The sequence below is a fragment of the Dermacentor andersoni genome, chromosome 7 (genome assembly GCF_023375885.2).
Source record: "Dermacentor andersoni chromosome 7, qqDerAnde1_hic_scaffold, whole genome shotgun sequence".
Taxonomy (NCBI): Eukaryota; Metazoa; Arthropoda; class Arachnida; order Ixodida; family Ixodidae; genus Dermacentor; species Dermacentor andersoni.
Window position 1 is genome coordinate 142,451,491 of NC_092820.1, and position 22,992 is coordinate 142,474,482.

A 22,992-nucleotide genomic window follows, 5' to 3' on the forward strand; every position below is an offset into this window, starting at 1 on the left:
GCTATGTCGCTCCGGTAGCCAGAATTTTTCTTATAAAATGCGATAATTCTCACTCTCCTAAATGTTCTGGGCATGCGATCGAACTGTATTTGCGCCCCTAGTGCTCCACATGTGTGTTTAATAAACAACGCTTGATAGCAGGCAATGTGAAGTCATATTTCCTGACATTGTTAAGACCAGGGCGTGGATATCGTTCTATATAATTACTAATCGAAAAGGAACATTAGATATTGGATATCATTCGGTTTCTTTTTTGCCCCATTCTATTCGTATTCGATTCGGTCCAAAAATGACGCCCCTTCCCCGCCCCCCGAACTCCCCCCCAAAAAACGCCTAGGCTGCAGACGAGATTGCAGTGCTGGCTCTAGTATTCAGACTGTCTGAAGCTCGCCTTAGCCTCCAGGCCACTGCACTGTATTCAGCAGGACAGGGCATGCGCTGCCAAACCCCGATCGTTTGTTTTTGCTTTCCCCTTCGCACGCCAAAAGAAATACGCGCGGGCGATGAGGGCGAGAGAGGGAAGAGAGAGAGAGAGAGAATGGCCGAAGGCAGCAGATAAAAGAAAGGCACATCGAGTGTGGCAGACTATGAAGGGTCCCGATTGCAATGTCGGCCAGGAAAGCCCACTCGTAAGGAGCTAGGGGTCCGGGGTGATCGGCTCTGATGCGATTCGGCGGCTCGGAACTAATAAGAACCACGGCTGTTTTACTTACGCGGTCTCCCCCTGTTTTTCTCCGCGTCTGGGACGGAAGTCTCCACGCCTGTCCAGCTCTCTTATCCTGTCCTGGAGTGTGCGCGGGAACTGCCGTGCCGGTGTAAATCGGAGACGAGCAGCTCGTCGACCGAATTCCCGATAAGGAATCGATTATCGAACGGTCGAGGTACGTTTAATTAGACGAGATGACACAGATGACACGAGAGGGCTGGTTTTGCGCCTTACGGGAAACGCGCGAGTTTGTTACGCGTTACCGTACATTGTCCCAGTGTGACTCTATCACCCGTTTGTCTCTAGATGAGGCACGCCTAATGAGATGAAATGACGTAGATAACCCGAGAAGGCTGGTTTTCCGGCTTACAGGAAATGCACCATGTAGATAGACCTTTGCCATGCGTGACCGTATAGACTGCTCCAGAGGGACTCCATCACGCATTTGTCTCGGCGTTGGATAAGAAATCGAAAATTAGACGAGGCCCGCTTAATTAAATGTGACGACATCGATAGCGCGAGGAGGTGGCCGTTTTGGTCTTAGAAGAAGGCTAAATGCTGACCTCTGCGAAGCGTTACCCAGGATTGCCTCAAAGGCGAGCCTCGATCGTGCCTTTCTCCCAGCGTCGTCTCCTGAACCAGCGAGACCTTGCAGCTTGAAACTGGCGAGCTGCTGCTCAGCAGAATTTCAGACGAAAATGATAGCAATATGCGCTGCATAGTGCGCTGCAATATGATAGCGCACGAGTGCAGTCACGTGGTTTTATTTCATATTTTGCTGGATTTTTTTAAATGCCGTAAGAAATCGCGACGCAGCATGTACGTCGCCACAAAAAAATTGGATTGGTCGCTTCTCAATCCCCTCTACAGCACAAAGAAACGCACTTGGCCCTAAAGATTGTATTAAACATTTTGCATAATTCATCTTAGCTAATTAACGAATTAAGTGGAATATAAAGAAAATACTCTAAGGAGTGCCACATGACGGCAAACCATATGCCGTTGGTTTCATTCAGCTGCGGCTAACCACTGTTCTTAAATTTAAATGTTTTAAACTTAAATTAAAATAAGCGCACTGTGCCGCTATCGTGAAGCTTGATTGGAATTGGGCTTGACAATTATGATTGTTGTCCTCCCCTTTGTATTGGATTGGCGCCTCTCCTCTCATGACCGGAAGTGTAAAAAATAAAAGAAAAGTAAAAAAACAACTTTTGTAAGGGGGATAGTTTGGCTTCTCCTAATTAAGCCGTACTAAGCACAAAGCACGCTTTACAGGAGACGACTATTGAAGATAGGTTGTTTTGTATCGCGCAACCTAGGTAAAATAAATGACTAATCAAAGTTAAAATCGTTCCTTACTTGCTTTAGGGGAGGTCACTGAGAGGAAAAAATTAAACCGAACCACGTTCACAGGGGTCGTAGTCTGTGTACATGTCTGCTTTGCCTGGCGAGGTGGTTAGTCCTGTGACGCGAAATGTTAGGACGTAGTGCAGAGAACGAAGACAGAGACATTATAAAATATGAAGACGCCAAATAAACAGACACACACAAGAGAAGAGAACGGAACGGCGCCCTGTCCCGTTCTCTTCTCTTGTGTGTGTCTGTTTATTTGGCGTCTTCATATTTTATAATGAACAGCTACCAACTAGCCCAACAAGAAGTGCTTTTCAGAAGATAGAGACGACGAAAAGATAACGTGGGTAATAAAAGGCAATGGGCAGGCCACTGGATAAAGCGCGGCTTTATCTTAGTTTCGGATGCAACTGATGTTACGTGAGGATTGACGCTCTTCGACGTAGTGGTATTTTTTCCCCTTCGTTTTGCTGTTGCGCACAAGTAAATTTTTTTTTTCGTCAGTGCATCGGCGCAGGAGACGCAGTTCACAATAAGCAAAAGCACAAAGAAAGAAAGAAAGGAAGGAAGAAAGAAAGAAATGTGAAAAAGCGGAGACCGCTTACAGCTATCACCTCTGCACGAACCCCGGAGGCATTTGTCACATATTCGCATGCCTTGCCTATTCGTATATCCGGGAATTCGGTATCGTAAGGGAATGAAAACGTGCCTAACATTTGTACAAAATATTATTGGAGAATTAAACTTACCGGCGCTCCATCACGCTCTGGTGCAATGGGCAGATGGTGTTTTCGCGGGGTTCGCGTTACCATCGCACGTAATAATTAAGAACCCGTCCAGGCTTGGTACAATTAAAGGTTTATTAAGATGTATTCCTAGGTACAACGTTTCTCTCAGAAAGAAACATGATTACGAATATAAATACTTATACACGCTGCATCAAAGAAAAAGAAAGAAAGAAGAAAAGAAAGAAAGGAAGAAAGAAAGGAGGAAAGAAAGGAATAAAGAAAGAGACATAGAGAGAGAGAGAGAGAGAAAGAAAGAAAGAAAGGAAGAAAGAAAGATGAAGTTCTTTCATGCTACGTTTGAACTCACAGTTGTCACTTCATTAGGGATATTACGAATAGGGGCGCCTTCGTTACACTTATTGCTTCATCTCATCTAATATGAAAGCACGGTAGATATTACTCGTTAGCTGGTTGACTGTCACAGCTGATTGAAAAAAATAAGACTGCGCAAGGCGCATGGGTTATGTTTGCTGAAACAAACGAGCTTTGTGTTGCGACAGGCAACCCCGCAAAAGTTACGCTGATATAATCGTTATCCGTTTGTGTTTCTCATCTCGCGTGCACGTGAAATCCGTTTGAATCGTGGCTCGGAAATTTTTTTTTTTTTAATTTCGCAGACGGGTTAGTCAATAAGGCTAACGGTTGCCAACTGACTCCATAATGAAAGTTCGAGTTACGCTCGCTAAAATGACGTCGAGCGCGTGCTTTCCCAATTTCACTTTAAAAAAGTCTGCTGGCCTGTCAAGAAAAGCAGCCGTCAGTACGATTTTAATTTGCAAGCTGTACATTTGCGCAATACATCTTTTTGCGCGATACATTGTTTTCTAGTGTCCCTCCCTATTTTCGACGTGACTCTTTCAAAATACAGGGGGAAAGAAAGGAACCAGTTCAAATAAGATGAGGGAAGAACATCTGCGAGAGCAGATGTCGAAGCCGGAGACGGAACTCTGCAACACGCCGATGACATCGTGCGGACATTTCGAAACGGCGCGCTAATGCTTCGAAGTGAAACGGTCTCCAACCTTACGTTTCCTTTTTTCCCCGTAAAACAAGGCAAAGACAAAAAAGAAATCCCGACAGCAGCAATCCAGTAGGGCTGCTCAAACCAGCCGTGTACAGAACACGTAACGGAAGGTTGAGAAAGGGGACAAGTGTCAAGTTTCCCCGAACTGGTAGAATGTATCTGCCGCATTTTCCCGAAATGGGAAAACCCCCAGAACACTATGTGTGAGGGAGAGAGAGAGATAGAGAGAGAGAGAGGAGGATTGTGCAGACTGAACTCACAGGTTCCTCAGCAATAGACCGGAGCCAACAGAAAACATAAAGCACCCCCTCTTTTTCCCGAAATGGGGAAAACGCTTGAACACTATGTGTAAAGGGGAGGTGGGTGTGGATGAAGGGCTAAGGTTGCACTGCAGTACATTGGAAGTCAACGAAAAGAGAAGAGTGAGAAAGAAGAAATTTTCGACGTCTTGATTTCCTGGCAAGAATTAAAGAAAGGCCAAAATGAGCTCCGGAAGAAGAGAAAAAGGAAAAGATAAAAGCAGAGAGTACTAGGGCTTGTTGTCAAGAGGTAAGGAGGTTCACCGTTCGGGATGCTGAAAATAAAAAAATAAAGGAAGAGAGGAGAGCGAATGCTTCTTCATAATAACGCTTAGGATGAAAGCCATGAGGAAGATGGCAAGTAAAACTAAAGAAACTATAAGCAGAAGGGCGAGGCACGTTTTGAGGAGCTTGCCGTGTATTGAGAAAGCATAAGGGGGGTGGAGGAGAGGTTCTTTGCAGTAGCAGCAGTAAAGAAAGCTACATTGGAGGCTAGGAGGAAAGCGTGCGGGGGTGGGGGGGGGGGAGGAGAGGCGACAGTTCTGTCTCTTCATAACCGGCGCGCGTCAACCATTGCTTCCCCTTCTCTTCCTCTAGTGCCCTCCCCCCATTCTTTACTGCCCTTCCAAATCCGAAAGTGTTTCCCGCCTAAATCAATTGCCGCCAGATGTCGCGGCGGCGCGGCTGGCTCCGCCGACATCAGCCGACGCCACTGCCGTAAAGAGAGAGAGAGAGAGAGGGAAACACGAACAGAAAAAGAAACATGCTGGCGTGGTAAAAGCTTCGGCTACGGCTTCGGAAAGGCTTGACGCTTGCCGACGAGTGTTACGGTTCGAAAAATAAAAGGGAATAAAAAAAGGAGGCGTCAGGCATCGAGATTTGTAGTGGAGTGAATGCAAAAGGGAGCGCGTGCGCGCGCGTTGGCGGCACGACAGATGCCAGAATTGTGATCTGCCTAAAAGCGTGCACCATTGCGTAACATGGAAAGAGACAGCGCCATTTTGGATCCAACTCCAACTCCACTATACTGTTAAGGATTTGCCAATAAGGATGCGCTCCTAGAGTTAACGCCCTTAGATAAGTGTTATGAATTTTGTCATGGCGCTCTTCCTCAAGGTGTTCATTTGCACGCCAAGCTGTTTGCGACGATGCGGAGCCAATGTTTAAGAGCCCGTTTAGGTACCCTCTAAAATTTCGAAACGGGAAAATATGCAGAGTTGCGCGAGAGAAATATACTTGCGGTTTTCGGACTCGGAAGCTGCGGGTGTTAATCGTACCACATGACCCGCGAGAGCTGTTAGACGCCCCTTAGTGTGTCACATATTGCGAATCGGCGCTAGTGACTCGCGACGTCAAAGCGACGTGCGTTGGTTCGATCCCTATTACGCCGCCAGTTTTTTTATTTTTTAGCAGAAGAGTTACGGAGAGCGGACGACGTTTAGCGTTTCCAAGAAGCGCAAGAGTGCCCACTTTTGTCTCTAGCCTTAACCCGATAGTAGAAAGAAACACTGGGTTAACCCCTCAAACTCCAAACGGCTATTACAGATCAAATAAAATAAAATAAAAAAGATATTTTCATTCACCTTTATTCTTTTTTTTACCTTCGTAGTACACACGTACACACGCAAAACTATAAATGAATGCAAAATCAGAATTTAATGACAATCGTAAATAAATATTTTGTAATGCCACAGGACGAACTACACGAAAAAAGAAATATTTTGTAATTGTTTTGTTGAACTAGTCACAACTCAACCTTCACTAGAGCGTGTGAGAAAAAAAAAAAAAAAAAACACTGTTATGGGTTTTGGCGTTAAGTATTTCACGCTTAAAATCAGCATCGGGAGGCATCGAACTGAGCTTGTCAAAGATGAGTCGTTCGGCGTCGTGGGGTTAAAGCTGTATCAGTAAATTACGCCTTTGCAATGATGGCAACGCGGCTATCCCTCGTTGTGGAGAGGAGGCTTAGTGAGCCCGACAGAGGCGAGAACCAAAGACCTGTGGCGGCGCCGCCTTCAAGTTCTCGCACCAACGCCCCGTGACGTCATCGATCTTGACGGCGTCTGTCGGGGTGTATTTAAATATTTCCTTGGAAAAGCGTTCACTGGCCCATTGAGCGAACAAAGCTGGCGGCGTCTGTAGCAGCGAAGGTTCCCGTTGGCTGCGACGCTAGTGACGTGGATGCGACGCCACGTCACCCGCTGCCGCGGTGTTGCGTGCGGGGAGAGGGCATCGCCGCGACGCCACGTCAGCCTCCCTCTCGCTCTCGGAAGCCCGTGCTATCCGCGCGTTCCTATTCCGCGCGAGCTGTCGCCTGCGTTCCAAACTGCGCCTCGGTAAGGCCAAATCAAAACGCGTCAAACGTGTTCGCTTGCCCGCGAGGAGTTCATAACTCAGAAGGACCGCTCAGCGGCGTTCGATTGGGCATTAATGCTTTCGAGTTCACAACTCATAAGAAGCGCTTAGGTGTCTTCGGACTCTTTTTAATATAAATATGGTATGTAGTGCATTCTAAACTAATTATTCGCTCAACCTAGAAAGCCGGAGAACTTTTCCTGCGCCGAAAGTGGCCCGAACAGGAATAAAAAAAGAATGTTTAAATACGTATGACGTCACACATACTTTATCAGTGTATCATCATCATCATCATCATCATTATCAGCCTAGTTACGCCCACTGCAGGGCAAAGGCCTCTCCCATACTTCTCCAACTGCCCCGGTCATGTACTAATTGTGGCCATGTTGTCCCTGCAAACGTCTTAATGTCATCTGCCCACCTAACTTTCTGCCGCCCCCTGCTACGCTTCCCTTCCCTTGGAATCCAGTCCGTAGCTCTTAGTGACCATCGGTTATCTTCCCTCCTCATTACATGTCCGGCCCATGCCCATTTCTTTTTCTTGATTTCAACTAAGATGTCGTTTACCCGCGTTTGTTGCCTCACCCAATCTGCTCTTTTCTTATCTCTTAGCGTTACACCCATCATTCTTCTTACCATAGCTCGTTGCGTCGTCCTCAATTTCAGCAGAACCCTTTTCGTAAGCCTCCAGGTTTCTGCCCCATATGTGAGTACTGGTAACACACAGCTGTTGTACACTTTCCTTTTGAGGGATAGTGGCAACCTACTGTTCATGATTTGAGAATGCCTGCCAAACGCACCCCAACCCATTCTTATTCTTCTGGTTATTTCAGTCTCATGATCCGGATCCGTGGTCACTACCTGCCCTAAGTAGATGTATTCCCTTACCACTTCCAGTGTTTCGCTACCTATCGTAAACTGCTGTTCTTTTCCGAGACTGTTAAACAGTACTTTAGTTTTCTGCAGATTAATTTTCAGACCCACCCTTCTGCTTTGCCTCTCCAGGTCAGTGAGCATGCATTGCAATTGGTCTCCTGAGTTACTAAGCAAGGCAATATCATCAGCGAATCGCAAGTTGCTAAGGTATTCTCCATCAACTTTTATCCCCAATTCTTCCCAGTGTATAACGCACGGTAAATGGGGATAAAAAGAAGCGTGAGACACAGGGGACAGACGTGGTGGCACGTTTGTACACGTCTGTCAACGACTACGTGCGTGTCCCCGTCTGTGCGTGTACGGGTGTGTCGACGGCGACGTGGAGTGCTACGCATCAAGTGCGAGATCGGACCACAACGCTTCCGTAAAATATAGCCCATACTTTAACAGTTTGAACTGATTTTGCGTTTCTCTGGAGCGTCTCGTTAAAGATCGCACGTGGGTGTCCCAATGGTGCAATTGGAAAACGCCTAACTAGAAATGCGGACTTCCTTTTTTTTTACACCCACACTGTGCGCGTATGTGAGGCAAAACGGTGAAACATCCCCGTAGCAAAGTACGCGTCCCGGCTAGTTGGTCATCCATGATCCACATTCACAGAGCTCGAACAATGGAAGGACAAGAAGAAAATAAACGAGAAGAGATGCTGTTGTCTCAACAACAGCACAAAAAAATAGACGAGGGCGATCACTGTCCTCATTCACGAGGATACCGCATTGTCATCGTTGACGCCCTTCTCGTTCCTGTACTGTTTCCGCGCCGCTAATTTGCATTGAAAAAACAAAACAAGAGTTCCTCCCCCGATTGCTGTAGTTCCCACCGTACTGCACGGTACTGATCGGCAGTGAACATATACGCAAGGTCTCGCGACGCCACCCTCTCCGCGTATTGCAAAGAGAGCTTCCTCCACGTAGGCAGAGTGAATAAGAGAAAGTAAGCACGAATTAAATCTACCGAAGCCAAACTACCAGAGTACCGGAGATATTGACAGGCGTCGGAGGCTGGGAAATAAATAAATAAATAAATAAATAAATAAATAAATAAATAAATAAATAAAGAGGGAAAGAAAACGGTGTCGTAAATATCTCCACGAGAGGAACGGGATATGCGAAAAGTGATAACGCTGTGGATTGCTTGGCGAAGGAAAAGGAACAAAGGAAGATAAAGAACGATTTAGTGTGCAGTTGCAGATCGTTCACGACGAGCGTTGTTTCTTTTAATTGCTTGATGTTGATGGCAGGATGACCGAGAGAAGGCGCCACTCGGAAAATGGGCTTGTGTTTGAGTTTCTGCGTAACAGAATTATGTTTTCTGGCACATTCAAATGAAAGTCCGACGCTATCGTGTCTGTAGGTTGTGTGTAAGCCGAACTTCAGGATTTTTCTGAGGTATGTTACTTCGAGGAGTTCAGTTAGTTCGGTAACGCATCCGCGCCACGCGGAGGGTTTGCGTGATTGTGGTTCGAAATGATTTTTCGCCACGCGACGTCCGACGCTGACATCTGATCTTTTTTTGTGTGTGTGACACGGGGTCCTTAACGCTGTCGAGTTAAAATATGCACGAGTGACGGGCCCGGCGTTGAGACCGCAAGCTTTTTGCATCGTCAGAACAACCATACGGAATACACTGGAGCTAATGGAGGGGCGGTGGTAGAAAGCGAGGACCACAGCGCGACGCAAGGCAGAGAGAGAGAGAGAGACTCAGAGAAAGAGAGTAAGGACAACTAAGACCGAAACATAGGGAAAGAGAACGATAGAAAGGAAGAACGAGAAAGCAAGCGTTACGGAGAGAGAGAAAGGAGGTGAAGGGAGAGCGATCGCTTTTGCCGAAACGTCTCCAACGAGGATAAGATGGGCTTCACCCGTCGGGAGCGCGCGCGCGTCGAGCTGGGCCGCAGACCCGGATGACAGCCGGCGCCGAGAACGGCGACGTCAGCGTCGGTGATGGACGGCGCGTCCGAGCCCAGCGCGGCCCGGCGCTCCGCTGTACCCTGGCCGGGGAGAGGAGGAGAGCGCGACGTTTCCTTCGCTGGGCTACTCTCTCCCGATATCTCTCTCCCCTTTCACCGTGACTGCTCGGACTTCGATGGGGAGGAGAAAGAAATCTGCGGAAGGGGTGACGTGCTGTGCGGGTTGCGGTGGCTTATGCTTCGATCGGCTAGCTGCTAGAGGAAACAATCAATGATTGCTTAACGCAAGCGAGTAGTGTAAGGCTTTGAGTTATTGATAAAGTTAAACAGCGCGGTGATGAGCGCTCACGAAAACGAATACAAGATCAGGCGCTGTCCTCGTGTTTGCTTTGAGAGTGCTGCTTTAATTGAGGGCGAACTGGATGCGCTATGGCAGACAAAAATTGTGGTTTAGAGACACGAGTGCTTCAGTATGTGCTTTAGTGGGCCCCCCTAAAAACGCATCCCACACAACGTGTTTGCTTCCTGATTTTCAATGCGCTTTCGTCTGTGCTCATCGCCACGAACAGCATTTAACACGTCGGATTGGCGCCCCTATTGAAAGCAAACTTGCCGCACAAATATAGGGTAACACAAAGGCAGAGAAATGGAGATTACGGAGCATAGCTTTCTGTTCACTATGATTCTATGTATTAGTTTCACTGGCACTTGGCAGATGATGTTTTAACCATAAGGATGAAGCAAACAGTGCGTGAAAGAAATTATTCTAAGCATCAAGTTCCTTGATTGAATGGCGTTTAATGTCGTTTACTCAATTCAGAGGGGCGGGGACAAAAAGAACTTATAAAGAAAAAGAAAGAAGAAAGAAAAACCCGCAGCAGCAACTTGACGAGCCCATCGGCTTTTATGCAGTGCTAGCAGCAGTCGATATACTTCGGTATCATATCATTCCATGCTGAATAGTACAGAAGGAATGTGGGATCGCTGAACTGCGTACAAAACGACGTAAGATGGCATAAAGCCATTTTTCTAGCAATTGAAAAGGAAGGAGGCAGTTTTTCCTCAAGCCCTTTTAATGCTAGTCAGACGTGAATATAAGGAGTTATATTGCGTGTGCACTTCTGAAATTAGAATGCAGACGACGCTCATAAAGCTATTGTCGGGCTCGTCATGCGGTTAAAACCAGCGCGAACCTTCACCCTATTGCGGTGTTCGCGGACGCGGCAGAAATTTCGAGGAATGAATGTGCTGACTGTAATAAGAAAATCTAACATTCATCGCCTTACAATACAACTTCTCTAGTACCACTGCCAACGGTAACTCGGGCACTCGAACGCCACTTGCAAAGATGTACGCGTTTGTTTGTTCTCCCGCGCGCAGCGCAATCCCCCTCACCTAACCCCCTTCTTCTCCAAATAACGCTCCTCCGCTACGACAAACCCTCCCACAAGAGGCGACAGCCTGACGCAAACGGACTCGCCACCCGAAAGTTGCTCCGCCTTGACGCATACACGAAGATTCGCCGGCCGCACGAAGAGATGACAGGACGGCGGCTACGGCACTCGGACAGAAGAACGTCGCCCAAAAGTGTTCTCCAGTAGGTCACGCATAAACGTCGTAGAGCCGTCTGGCGAGAGACAAAGGGGCAGATGTGTACGCAACGTTCCATTGTGCTACACGGCTACTCATAACTACTCAAAAACTCGCCCATTTCGCAGACGCGACGTCGGCCTCGCCGGACCGCTCTAAGAGTCTTTCTCTCTCTCTCTCTCTCTCGAGAAAGAGAGAGAAAGGAACATAATAAGAGTCCGTTATCCCCCACCGGAAAGGGGCGCTACAGCGAGCGCGCGCGCACGGAGTTGTTAATTTCGCTCTAACCCGTTGGTCGACTAAAACACGTCGCCGTTGCCTCGCCGTAGTGTATGTGGACTTCGGGCCACTTCAGAATGCGACGGAGTGTACGCAGACATGCGGCGACGGACAGAGAAAGGCACGCGCGGTCGGCCCACGGCTTAAATTGAATTTGCGAGGACGAAGTTGCTGCATGGCGGGCGGTGCTGGCTGCCCAGGCGCCGACGTACGCCTCGTCAGCGGGGCGTTAAAAGCGCGCATCGCGGATGGCTTGGGAGTCGGCGTCGGCCAGTGAAGACAGCAGTTCCTGATGCGCAGCTGAATATATATACAGGGCGCTTCAGCGAACACTTTCAAATTTTTTTAAAGGTTGCCTGCGGCAGGTATTCGTGTGCCTTCCTTAACCTTGTACAGCGCTGAATTTGGTTTTTTGGATTCTGTCGCATGAGTACGCTCTTGGGATTGGATGTTGGTGGCTCCACCGCTTGGTGGTCACTGCGCATGTTCCTCTAGTTTCAGCTGTTCTATAAAGGAGTGACGCAATAAAATGATGTCCGTTGAGAGTAGCGCATTTACCTGGTCGTCTTTCTTGTGTCTGTTGTTTTGCGCTAAACAAGGTATTCATGGATTCGCACCAACTAGCCTGCCAACGCACTGTGCTGAACTTTGTATGACTTTGAGATTGAAGCCCGGTTTACATGGAGGAGGGAAACTGAGGAGAGGCCCTACTCCCTCCGCGCGCTAGGAGAAAAGTGTGGAGGAAATGACGTTGTAGGTTCTCCTTTTTTTTTTGCTGTTTTCTTTATTTCTTGGCCGTAGCGGCCACGCCTTTCGGGCCACAATGGCGGCTTTATTATGATTCTGTGCGCTCACACGTGTTGCCTCCGTAGGTTTCGTACAGTGGCAAAGTCGCCGTGTGGGCAGGTTTGCGTTGGTCTACGTGTTTCGTTGCGCTGCGTTATCTGGACCGTGCTCTACCGTATGTTGCTGTGGCCAGCTGGGCCGGGAGAAACTAAAGTTCGTGAAATGAACGCGAATGCAACGCTGTACGCAACGTACCGCGCCACGGCAATGGCAACGGACGAAGGAATATCCGCGGGAAATTTTTTCCTTCTTTGGCGGAATCATGCTAAAGTGGCATCGCAGGCCGAAACCAATGCGTTTCAGCATCTGTACAATGAACGCCTTGCAGGTCAGTGATTCGTGCTTTTGAAAGCGCATATGGTGCCTTTGCGGCACGTAGAACATACGTTATGAATGCATAGTTCGTGTTCAGTAACAACTTGCTTTTGTGCATATTAAAACACATGTTGCTTAACTGTTGCTTGTTCCTCGCAGTACTGGCGACAGCACGAAGTCTTTTAGGCAGAGCGCGTTCGAGGTTTATGCACACCTACACAGGTGTACCTCAATGCACGTGCTGATAAAACGTTACGCCGAATATGTGCATCTTGCTGCCCTCGGCACCGTGCGCCTGCCAGCCGACGCTTCATCCTGGAAGATCGGAAAGAAGCGGCTGCTTTGACTTAAGGAACGAATCCTCTCTACCGCAGGCGTATCTTATCTGTGCGCGCGAGAAGCGCAGGGAAGTGAAGGTTAGCGGATGCGCTGCAAGAGTCGGCAATTGGCTCCACAGAACGTACGCCTGCGAACACATCAAACGGCTGTTCCATGGTCGCATGCAGGCTGGTTCTACGCGTGTACTGTTTTGCACCGTGCGCCGGCTATCGCAAAAGTTTGGTTCCGGGATGCTTCACTTGGCGTGGTAAGAAGGCACCTCAGGCTGCAGTCAATGAATCTAAACGCGGAGTCAGAAATGACATTCTGCCTCCTCGCCGGCGCGCTGTCGTAGTGATGCGCGGCCACCCGAAGTTTGTTCAATAAAGCACGACGATTCCTCAAGCGAGAATGTGTTTGTGCTCATAAACTCCAAATGGATCGCAAATGGGTCGGTGTGTCCTAGGTGTCTCCAGTGCGTTCTTGCAATGCAGTGAGAATGCGTACACTTTTTTCGTATCGCCAGACGTCTAGCTCGCAAGACCGTCTGAGAGCCCCAGGAGGTCCAAGCAGAAAAAAGCAAGTGGAAGGCAGCGGTAAAGGTGACCTTTTTTAACATCTCACAAGAACTGGGCAGCGGCCAGTACCCACGGTTGATGAGAACAGCTCATTTGGCTGCTCTGATAAAGGATGTTTATTTTCATTAAAGCCGGTAAAAGCAGCCGATTCGACCTGACGGCCCAATTCGCGAAGTTCATTATGAACTTCTTTCAACATGACTTCGGCAACAGTAATGCACTGAGACATCGCGATTAGATTCTTTTGTTTAATATTGTTGCGGAGCGCGCGCGTCCGAGCAGCCCGGTTGAGCGCAGCGCGGCGTGGTTTCGCGAGGAACGTAAACAAGAGAGGAGAGCTGGCCCGATAGGCGGGGCAAAGCCATGAGCAACGCCAACTTCCGGCTTCACTTATTAGCTTCGCAAAGAGTGGCGTCAGAGGCTCTCCTTAGTTTCCTTCCTCCATGACGGTTTACTATGGTTTGCCACCAGGGCACACCAGGGTATGCATTCATCTGCGATTCTCTTCCCGATTTAGCGCCAGAGAATAACTAAATATTTATTTTTACGACAGCAATAACAACCGTGCATGTACTTCTATAAAGATACTCATCAAGTATTTATGGAAATGAAGATGTTGTATTGCGACAAAGTGTTGCGCCCTTGAGAGTAATGCTATAGGTGTCATCTGCTACGACGCCTGCTCGCTACAAACGCGAGACTTTTCTCGCAGACGATAGGCACTTGCGAACTTTCTCGCTCTTTCGAAAGGCTGCGTCGGCTGTCACGATTGCCGAACGCCTTCAAGTACTTTCAAGCACATCTGCTGCAGTGCTAGCTAGGACGCTTGTGGCCTCTTACGAGTATGCTTCGTTATATTTTATACTGACGTATCGCTTCCAAAGCGTTACGGCGTGGCTTTGCACCTAATCATCTTGCGACACTAGACTACAACCAGGAAGCAGCAATCTTTCCTACCACAAGTAAGTTCGTGTTCTCAAAGTCCTAAAACACGCATTTCAACGAGCACATAAGCGAGCAATGCATAATGAAGCCCTCAATAAAGTTTGGTTGTCAAGCCACCAGAAGTACAACTGTCAATGTCTTGTATCAGTAGTGCCTTCTTTTTCCTATTCTGAAGTTTCATAAAGCACGTAACGCTACAGCGCCTACCTAACACACCTGACAAGCCAAAGTCCAAACGGTCAAAGCATGTTCCTTCGAGGTTTATGATGACGTCACTTTCTCGCCAGGGCTTCGACACCACACCGCGACACAAACATCGTCCCAGCCGCTGGTCCAGCGCGCTATCGCCACCTCGAGCAACAGAACAAAGGCCGAGAGCTTTGCATTTCACTGTCCCACTGCAGGTTATCGCAATCGCGCCTGAAGCGAAACCCAAAAATACTTGTAGACTAGCTTGCCAGTAAACAGAATGCCAATCCGTAGCCTGTACTTCCCATCATTCCCATGATGGTCGAACGATCGCAGCGTCAGATTTCTCTCTAGTTATACTAACATGAAACTCTATGCTAGCAGGCATAATTTCAAAGGAATTCCCTACTGGCATAGCACGGTATACGTAATCCTGAAGGGCCGCTCTACTTGCTCAAGGAAGCTATGCCGTCTTTGTCATTATACTTGCTTGGAAAATTAATCACTGACACAGTGTGCAATATAAGAGAAATAACTTCTGCACTGGCGTATGCCTTTTAATTAGATTTTGCTATTAGACATAACCGACAGCCATATTTTGTTTCATACTTAGCAGGTAACGCTGCTGGAGCCACGAAAGTTTAGAGCGGTCACGTGGGTGTAACACTGCGCTCGTTTGGAAGTGAACTGGCGTTTGAATTGCATCATCTTCGATAGAATAGCTTCTCGACACGTCGTAAGCATAGCGAACGAAGTGAACTTCACGTTGGATTACGCATTGTTTGTATGCCCACACCTGGCGGTATGCAATGCACTATGTTTTGGTAGCGGATGCTGGCGGTGCGTTGTGGAAGTTAGGCCACGAGGACGGTCGCGAAAACGTACAAACATGCCACCAAGGAGGTTATACAAAGCTTCTGGAGTGGCAGTCCCTGCAGCCGTCTTACTTGAGCGAGTCAAGCCGCGGCGGTCTATTGCTAGTGGCAAAAGAGAGCGTGTCTCCATCATAGGCGGCCACGGTATACGCAAAAGATTCGGTTGCATTTGTAGTTCCGCGATCAAAAATTGAGATGAAACATCTTTACCATGTATAACAGTTCACAATTGTGTGCTGTTGTCGAAAAAAAAAATTCTGCATCCAGCTGTCGCCGCACGTTTTCGAGAGAAGCAACCGGTGGGAGGTTCCACGAATTGCACTTCTTCGCTGCGTTAAATTACGAGCAGTCTCTCGTGTGATGGGACTGCGTAATACTCACCACTGACTAACCGCTGGTTGGCGAGTAACATTTTCAGCAACCTTTACTAAAGACCTAATACACTTTCCAGCAGCAGCTCTTAAGTATACGGCGCGGAGACCGTCTCCATTTTATTGATTTGTTGCATATCTCGTGAGTGGAATTACATGGCTGTGGACATATGGAGAAATTGCACTTTGTCCTTTTTTTTTTAAATCTGCTGCCGGTAGTTCCAAAAAGGCCCCCGACGCCATTGGAGACGTTATTATATTCGCAATGCTTCATGAAGAGCTCTTTCATTTTTGTTACAAGCATGCCAAGCTGGTTTTCTCAAGAAAGGCAGTGCAAATCATGCATTTAGTATCCTGAAACACTCGATGTTTATACAGGGGGAACTTTAAAAAATCTCATAATGCAGATAACATAATTCTAGTTCTTAAGCAGGATCATTCAGGGAGATAGATTTTGCTTGCACTAGAAATGGAAAGGCCCATCTAAATAATTAGCACAAACCAACTAATTAACTTTTGATTGATTACCTTACAGGCACATAACGCAGTTTACGATTTGTAGCCAGTGATGTGGCAAGGCGTATCCAATACGCAATAAATTTCCTGAATGACACCAGTTTGAAGATATGTGCCAAGTCCCCGTAAAAATGCACCGTTGTTCCACTTACTTTTTAAACAAAACGCTCTTTTACGCTTTGAAGAACAAAAGTAACTGGAACGACCACTTATTTCGTCCCACGTTTCCAAGAATAATATATGGAAACGTGCCGTCCTGGACATTAATTTAAAGTGGATACGTCTTGTAAACTCACCAGCTACAATTCGTAAATTGCAACATGTGCCATAAAAATAGAATTAAGAAATTAATTAGTTAGTTATTGATAATGTGTTGACTATGGGTTTATATTTATCTTGCTAGCAATGTCCACCTTATCGGCAATTCCAGCTCAAGGACAAGAATTATGTTATCTACAACAGGCGGTGTTGAAAAACTCCGCAGAACTTGACAATGCAAACCCTGTATACTAAATTCAGAGGTTACGTCACCTAACTTGACTGTGGACGGTCTCTTATAATTTATACGCCCTTGAAGAAACTGATGCCATTCATTCATCGCGTCGAAAACATTTGTTAACATAATGTATGCATTGCACTGGCCAAGTTGGAAGTATATTCATACAACATAAACATGACATTCACCAATGCTACACAAACGTAGGAACAGCAGAAAACGCCTTTCGTGAATACTCGAACTTTTCAAAATGTGCAATGGTTCGCTACAAGCTCAGTTTAGAACTTATGTTCTGCATGAATCGATGCTTAAATAATACAAGCCTCGAAATCAGTGCTACTGACAACGCGCTCGATTAGCTTTCTAAGTGACGTGTATGCGAAACATTATATATAGCACTCTGCAACCTTGGTAACTGATGTCGAGCACATCCGCTCTTGTGTTCAAGCCATAATACACCATAATGTTTTGCCGCGGGAAGCCAGTGAGACATGCAGTCGCGTACACAAGGGAAGACGCGGACTGGATTTCCATTTTAGTTCACTTTATTTCGCCAGGTATACTTATGGCTGGATGGGCGATGCACTTGCAACCCTTCCGTTTCTTTTTTTCGTCATAGAACGAGCGCTCTCCTTTCTTTGGCACGCGTCTCACTGGTTTCCCCATTACAAACGCATGCAATGCGCTATGCACGTCACAACCCCAGCCAGCTGCTGCGCTGCATAGCACCGAACGCAGCGACGTGCCGGCGACTATATTTGAGGAGTAAATTTCATACATGTACACCCGGCCACAAAATATAACGGACCATAAAATCTGAGAAAACGCTGAATATCTGCGCAACCTCGCAACGCAGCCTGGTATTTGCATTTCAGGCCGCGACTATAATATGCTAACAACATTCTCGTATACAGTTTTACTGGCTACTGCTACAGGCTACTTTGGAATTAAACGTTTTCTGAGATCCTGTGGTCCGTAAACTTCTGTGGCTGGGTGTACGAACGAACACTTTCATAACCGTTCGCAAGTGAAGCGAACGTACGCACAACATGCGGTCGTGAGCAAAAAAAAAAAAAAAAAAATACGAGAGCTTATGTTACGGTCGGAACGTCATACCAGGGGCGTCTACTTTGCGTGTTGTTGTTTACACGTTTTTATGCACATTTTTGCCCTTAAATGGCTGCGGTGAATTGGCTTGGGAAGTGGCGGGGGTGAGAATTAAGGTAAGGGAAACAGTGACGAGGGGTACTTAATTATCTACATCATGGGGTCTGATGATTTCGCTGCTACGCTCGAGATGAAGAAGCCTGGTCCCAGTGGCTGGAGCGGCGCGGCCGTCGCCTGCCAATGGCGAATTCGGCAAATCGCACCGGTGTGCTCCGGGTCGCCCCAACGGGCCCTTTTCATCCAATCATCGTCGCCCCAGAGCGTCCCGGGACAGTAGAGCGCTGCGGTGCCATTTGCCGAATTCCACATAAGTTGCCCTGATGCCCTCGGAGAGCATGCAGCAGTCAGTTAAACACTGTCCCGAATGCGTACGATCAAAGAGCAAGACAAACGCCCTCCACGCTGTGCTACGGCGGCTACGCCGGTTCGAGCTTTTCCTTTCTTTCTTTTTTGCCTCTAGCAAGATGGCGGCGACCGGCTTCACTTTATGAGAGCCACCTCCACTCCAGTAGTCGAAGTATATGACCTCTTCGCATGCCACTCTGCTCGTCGTTCCTGGGTGAGAGGCTCAGTTTTTCTAAACTGCGTCTTTGACGGGGACAATAGTGTCATATGTTGCCAACCATGAATAAACCTTGCTCCTTATTGCGTGGTAGACGTTCCGATTTCTTGCCTTCGCAGTGTGTTCTGGCCACGAATACAGCTGGGCATGAAAAGTTGTTACAGCCTTCGCGCCGTTGCCTTTGCTAAGGGTGAAACGAAGTACGGAACCTTGGTGTCTGCACCCGAAATCAACGCATGCTGAAAGGCGTCATATTCAGACCCACGTGACCGGGCTAGTTGGTAATTCATTGTAAGCAACAGCGCACTAACAGACAGCCGACAGAAAAAAAAAATAGAAAGAAAGAATAGACGGACACAGCAACCATTTTCCATGGAGTATCAGTGGCGCTCGCAATGTATGAAACAGACCTTCCTTTCAGCCTGCAGGCATAAATATGAGCGCGAGAAATATGTAAGTGAAACAATGTGCGCTAATGGATTTCAACCCCCTGCAGGCCCGTAGTGAAATACTTCGACTGAAATTCCTGCATTCATTATTGAATTGCGATCTTTCTTTAGATACGAGCCCGAATATCATTCCATCGGCATCCCGACATACCTGGTATTCGCCGCGCTCTCTCACCCTTATCTAATTATTTTGCCAGGAGCTAACCTTCGTGTTTTGCTCATTTCCAAGAACCGTCGAAGAATGGAATGGCCTTCATTCTTGTACTATCCTCCGAATGACACGAAATATACGCGTACAACGGTTGGTTCATAAGTCAAGTTCATCTATATTCGAAAACTCCGCGTCCCAGACGCCGAGTTGGCTGCAGCTTATACAGTAATGTGTACTAGGCGTGGAGGCGAACCTGAAGGGACACTAGAGGGAAACGCTGACTCAGCTTAGAGCGACAGAGAATTCTTTATGAATTCGATTTTCGTTAAATTCGCTCCGAGAGGTTGGTTACTAGTAGTGACCACGAAGACCAAAATTGTATTCTTATCGGTGCCACAGCTTTCCCTACGCCCCCACTGTCGCAAGGTACGCCGGTAGTAATAGCTCTTGGTGGGCCGAAGGGCGACTGTGGTAAGGAGCATGCTGTGTTTGTACCAAGACAAACCCACCCGTCCATCGAAATCAAAGGAAGTGGGTGCGAAGATGAAAAGATTCTACAATAGCAGCAAGGTTGAATAAATGAACCTCCCCCCTTCGCCTTCCCCCAAATTCCCCCCAAAGAATTCACAGGAAAAGTCCACAATGTCTATTCCCCCGGTAATTCCCCTCAACGAAACCGGCGAGGAGCAACGTCATCATGGTGCCGGCAGGCCCATCACACATGCTCTCTCAACGTGGTCCCCGGCTACATCTATCGCCTATGGTATTGGTGGTGCACGCGTGCTTTAGAACCCACCCGTGGAAGAGCTAGACAGAGCCACTCATGATCCTGACGGCGGACCGGACGTTTCCGCGACTTTAGTTGGCGTTCGTTTGCTTTAAACAATATAAGCATGCGTGCAGATGCAGGCGACAGCAATAGGAACGCGAGACCTGCGCCTTGAAACCGTCGCAGTTGCTCTCTGACACACACACACACGCACACACACACACACACACGCACGCACGCACGCACGCACGCACTGAAGCACGCATGCAGTTCGGCCGCAGCTCTCTTGTTCGAATTGCTTTTGTTCGCACCTGTATTTGTAGATGCACATTTACATAAACGAACAAAAACAAAGCATCATTGCATTCGGCGAGGAGCAATGTAACCCACGGTAAATTTCAACGCAGTCGCTGGTGAGATAAAGTTTGACATCGACCTATTATTTATGGAAACTACTGTCATAATATTGTCCCGAAAAACAAAAACCGAGCTGAATCCTTCTTCCGGCACCAGGAAACGTTAGCTTCATCAAACGGCCATCTATTATACAGCGTAAAACTCACCTCAAAAGCCAGACAAGCGATTTCCTCCGATACAGAGCCTTTTTATAACGTGCTCGAACAGGGAAAGAAATGGCTATCGTATTAAAAGTTCGATTTCACTGTTTTGAAAACAAGAGGTCCGAGGATAATTAATGAGCCCCCCCCCCCCCCTCTCCCACCGGCCGGCTGTTAAAGCCCGCGCCGCTAGCTGTCACGTGTCGCGCACCGTGGTTTTCTGACACCTCGCGCACCGGGAAACCGCGCACGCGCATTAGGAAAACAATTAGGAAAAAAAGGAAAGAAAGGAGAGAGAGTGAGAAAGGGGAATGACACCCAATCATGCCGTTACGATGCAGCCTCTCGCAGAACACTTCTCGGAAGAAAAAAAAAACCTCCTTTCTATCCGAGTTCCAGAGCCCGTAGTTTCATTCCGATTTTTTTTTTCTCTTCTTCTCAGCATCACGTCTGAGTTCGAAGCCCATCGCGCACTTTATTCTCTACCCTTTCCTCCCAAATTCGACCTTCTCTTCCTTTCTTTTCTTCTCCACTTTATTTTGCACCGCTCTCATTTGTCACGCGTCTCGGTGAAAAATTGTCGGCAGGGAATTGGACAAACAGACACTGGCGGCTCGTCAGAAGCCGGCTAGGGGGAGGGGGGAAGGGTTGGAGGGCAGGCGAGGTGAGGTAAAGAGACGAGTTCGAAACCAAGAAAGACTAGGGACACAAAGAAAAGCATGAAAGCGAGAGAACAAGACAGAAACCGTGAAGACAGTGCAGCCCAGCTACTATTTTCATGGCAGCAGCGAAAGATGTAGTACACACCGCGTAGGACACACTACAAAAAAAAAAGTGGTGGCAGAGTGAAACAGCTTAGAGAAGAATGAGAGAGAGAGAGACTAAAACAGACAAAAACAAAAGAGAAAGACGCGAAGCAAGAGGTTCGCTTCGCGGTCTGCGAAGATTCAAGAAGCGTGAGGGACAAGCAATTTGTCACCGACCGCAATATTCTTCGACGCGCTTGGGAAGCTCTTCCCGGGAGCCGCGCACTAAAGCCCTTTCTTTTTATTTGTCCCGAGCTTCACTTTCCGCCCCCTCCGACACACTCCCTCCATTAATTGCAGATTTCTCCGCCCGGGCGGCGCCACGATCGCGTTAATTGCTGGCCCGCGCTCGCACTTCGGACACTGACTTCTGGAAAGGAGCAGAAGGCGAGAGTGCTATACACGGGCGCGTGGTGGCGCCGCAGTAGTGCCACCGTCGTCTGCTCGCGAGTGAAGCGGCAGACGGGAATGGGGAAAGGAGATTGGGGAAGTCGGGCGCGGGGATGCAGAGGGCTGTTCAGAATACCCGTTTTTAAACGACCCGCGATTAATTATTTAATTACCGTGAGCGGCCCAACGAGGCGAAAGCGAGCGAGCCTGCGGTGACCGTCGGCCGCCTTGGCGGGTACTCGGGCGCCAATAGGAGAGCTAGGAGCTCGTTACGATGACGACGACGTGGCAGCAATGACTTCCGGTCGACTGGCTTCCGCCCTACGCGTTACGGCCTGTGCGTAAAGCGCCGACGCGTTGTCCAGCGAGCCGTCCCTGGTGGGACGTCGCGGTACGCGTCGGGCTCCGTAAAAGCGGGGCTGCCGGAAGTAAGGCACCCCACGGATGGGTTGTTTGGGGGCATGTGTGCGTCCGTTTGGCCGAGGAAATTACACCGTTGCCGGGCCCCGCCGGTGGAAAGTGCGCGCGCTTTTCAGGCTGGTTATACGACCCTCATCGCGGTGAAGCGAAGCTGACGGCTTGTCGGGATACATCCGGCAACGGCCTGTGATTTAGGTATATAAACTGCCGCCAGGCAAACATGCATGACAACGAACGGACTGCAATATTACGTGTGACAGTGATTTTTTGGTGGATGGTATGAGCAAATAGCACACACGGTATTGACCTATAGAAAATGATGGGTGGTGGTGGTTTTACTTTAGCTTTACTTGTCTGATTAAAGCACATAGTAGCATATCTTACGAGTGTAGAAACAATAAACAATAGTCGATAGTAGGCCCTTTGTTATGTCTAGACAACTCGTTTATCTGGTGATCCAGTTTGAAATAACACCGGGATATAAATGAGGGCTACATCGGCTGGTTGAAAAAAGATTAATCGAGGCATTGTTTTGCACTGAAACAGGTTTCGGCAGCATCTGAAATCGAAGTGCATGTTTTCTTTTTTGGCTTCGCCACTTCGGCCTTCCCGCAGGTCGTAGCAGCAACCCCTAGGCATGGTGCCTAACGACAGCTTATAGTTGGTCAATTTACGCGCTACCATCCAGCTATTCTGACCGCGGGTATTGTTTGCAACTCTAGCGCAAATGTGTCATTCGAACGTGCAACGTCGTTTACTGGAGAAAAAGAAAGTGAGAACCTGGAATAACTGCGGGTGCTATTGGCAGATTACTACGAGGACCAGCCGGTTATAGATTGCGTCGATTGTTCTAGACTACGAACCGGAAGGGCAGCCTCTTCTGGGCGTTGAACAGTGCCAGGATGACGTTTCCCAGAGCGGACAGGCTGAGAGGCCCGCCAGCCTTGGTTCCCCGCTCGCAGCTGCCCAGGTCGAACAGGTGCAACCGGCTGCGTCCTCCGGCCACTGGGGTCACGAAAAAGTGGCGTAAGGG

The 22,992-nt window shown here is 48.1% G+C and overlaps 1 protein-coding gene across 2 annotated transcripts in view; it reads right to left on the bottom strand.

The window, feature by feature from the left end:
• LOC126533718 (uncharacterized) overlaps positions 1-22,992 on the bottom strand; it is a 336,510-nt gene that overhangs the window by 18,704 nt on the left and 294,814 nt on the right. For both annotated transcript variants that reach the window (XM_050180905.2, XM_050180904.2), the window contains exon 10: positions 22,823-22,964. In XM_050180905.2, coding sequence (XP_050036862.2) covers positions 22,823-22,964 — 142 coding nt within the window. The remainder of the gene's footprint in view (positions 1-22,822; positions 22,965-22,992) is intronic.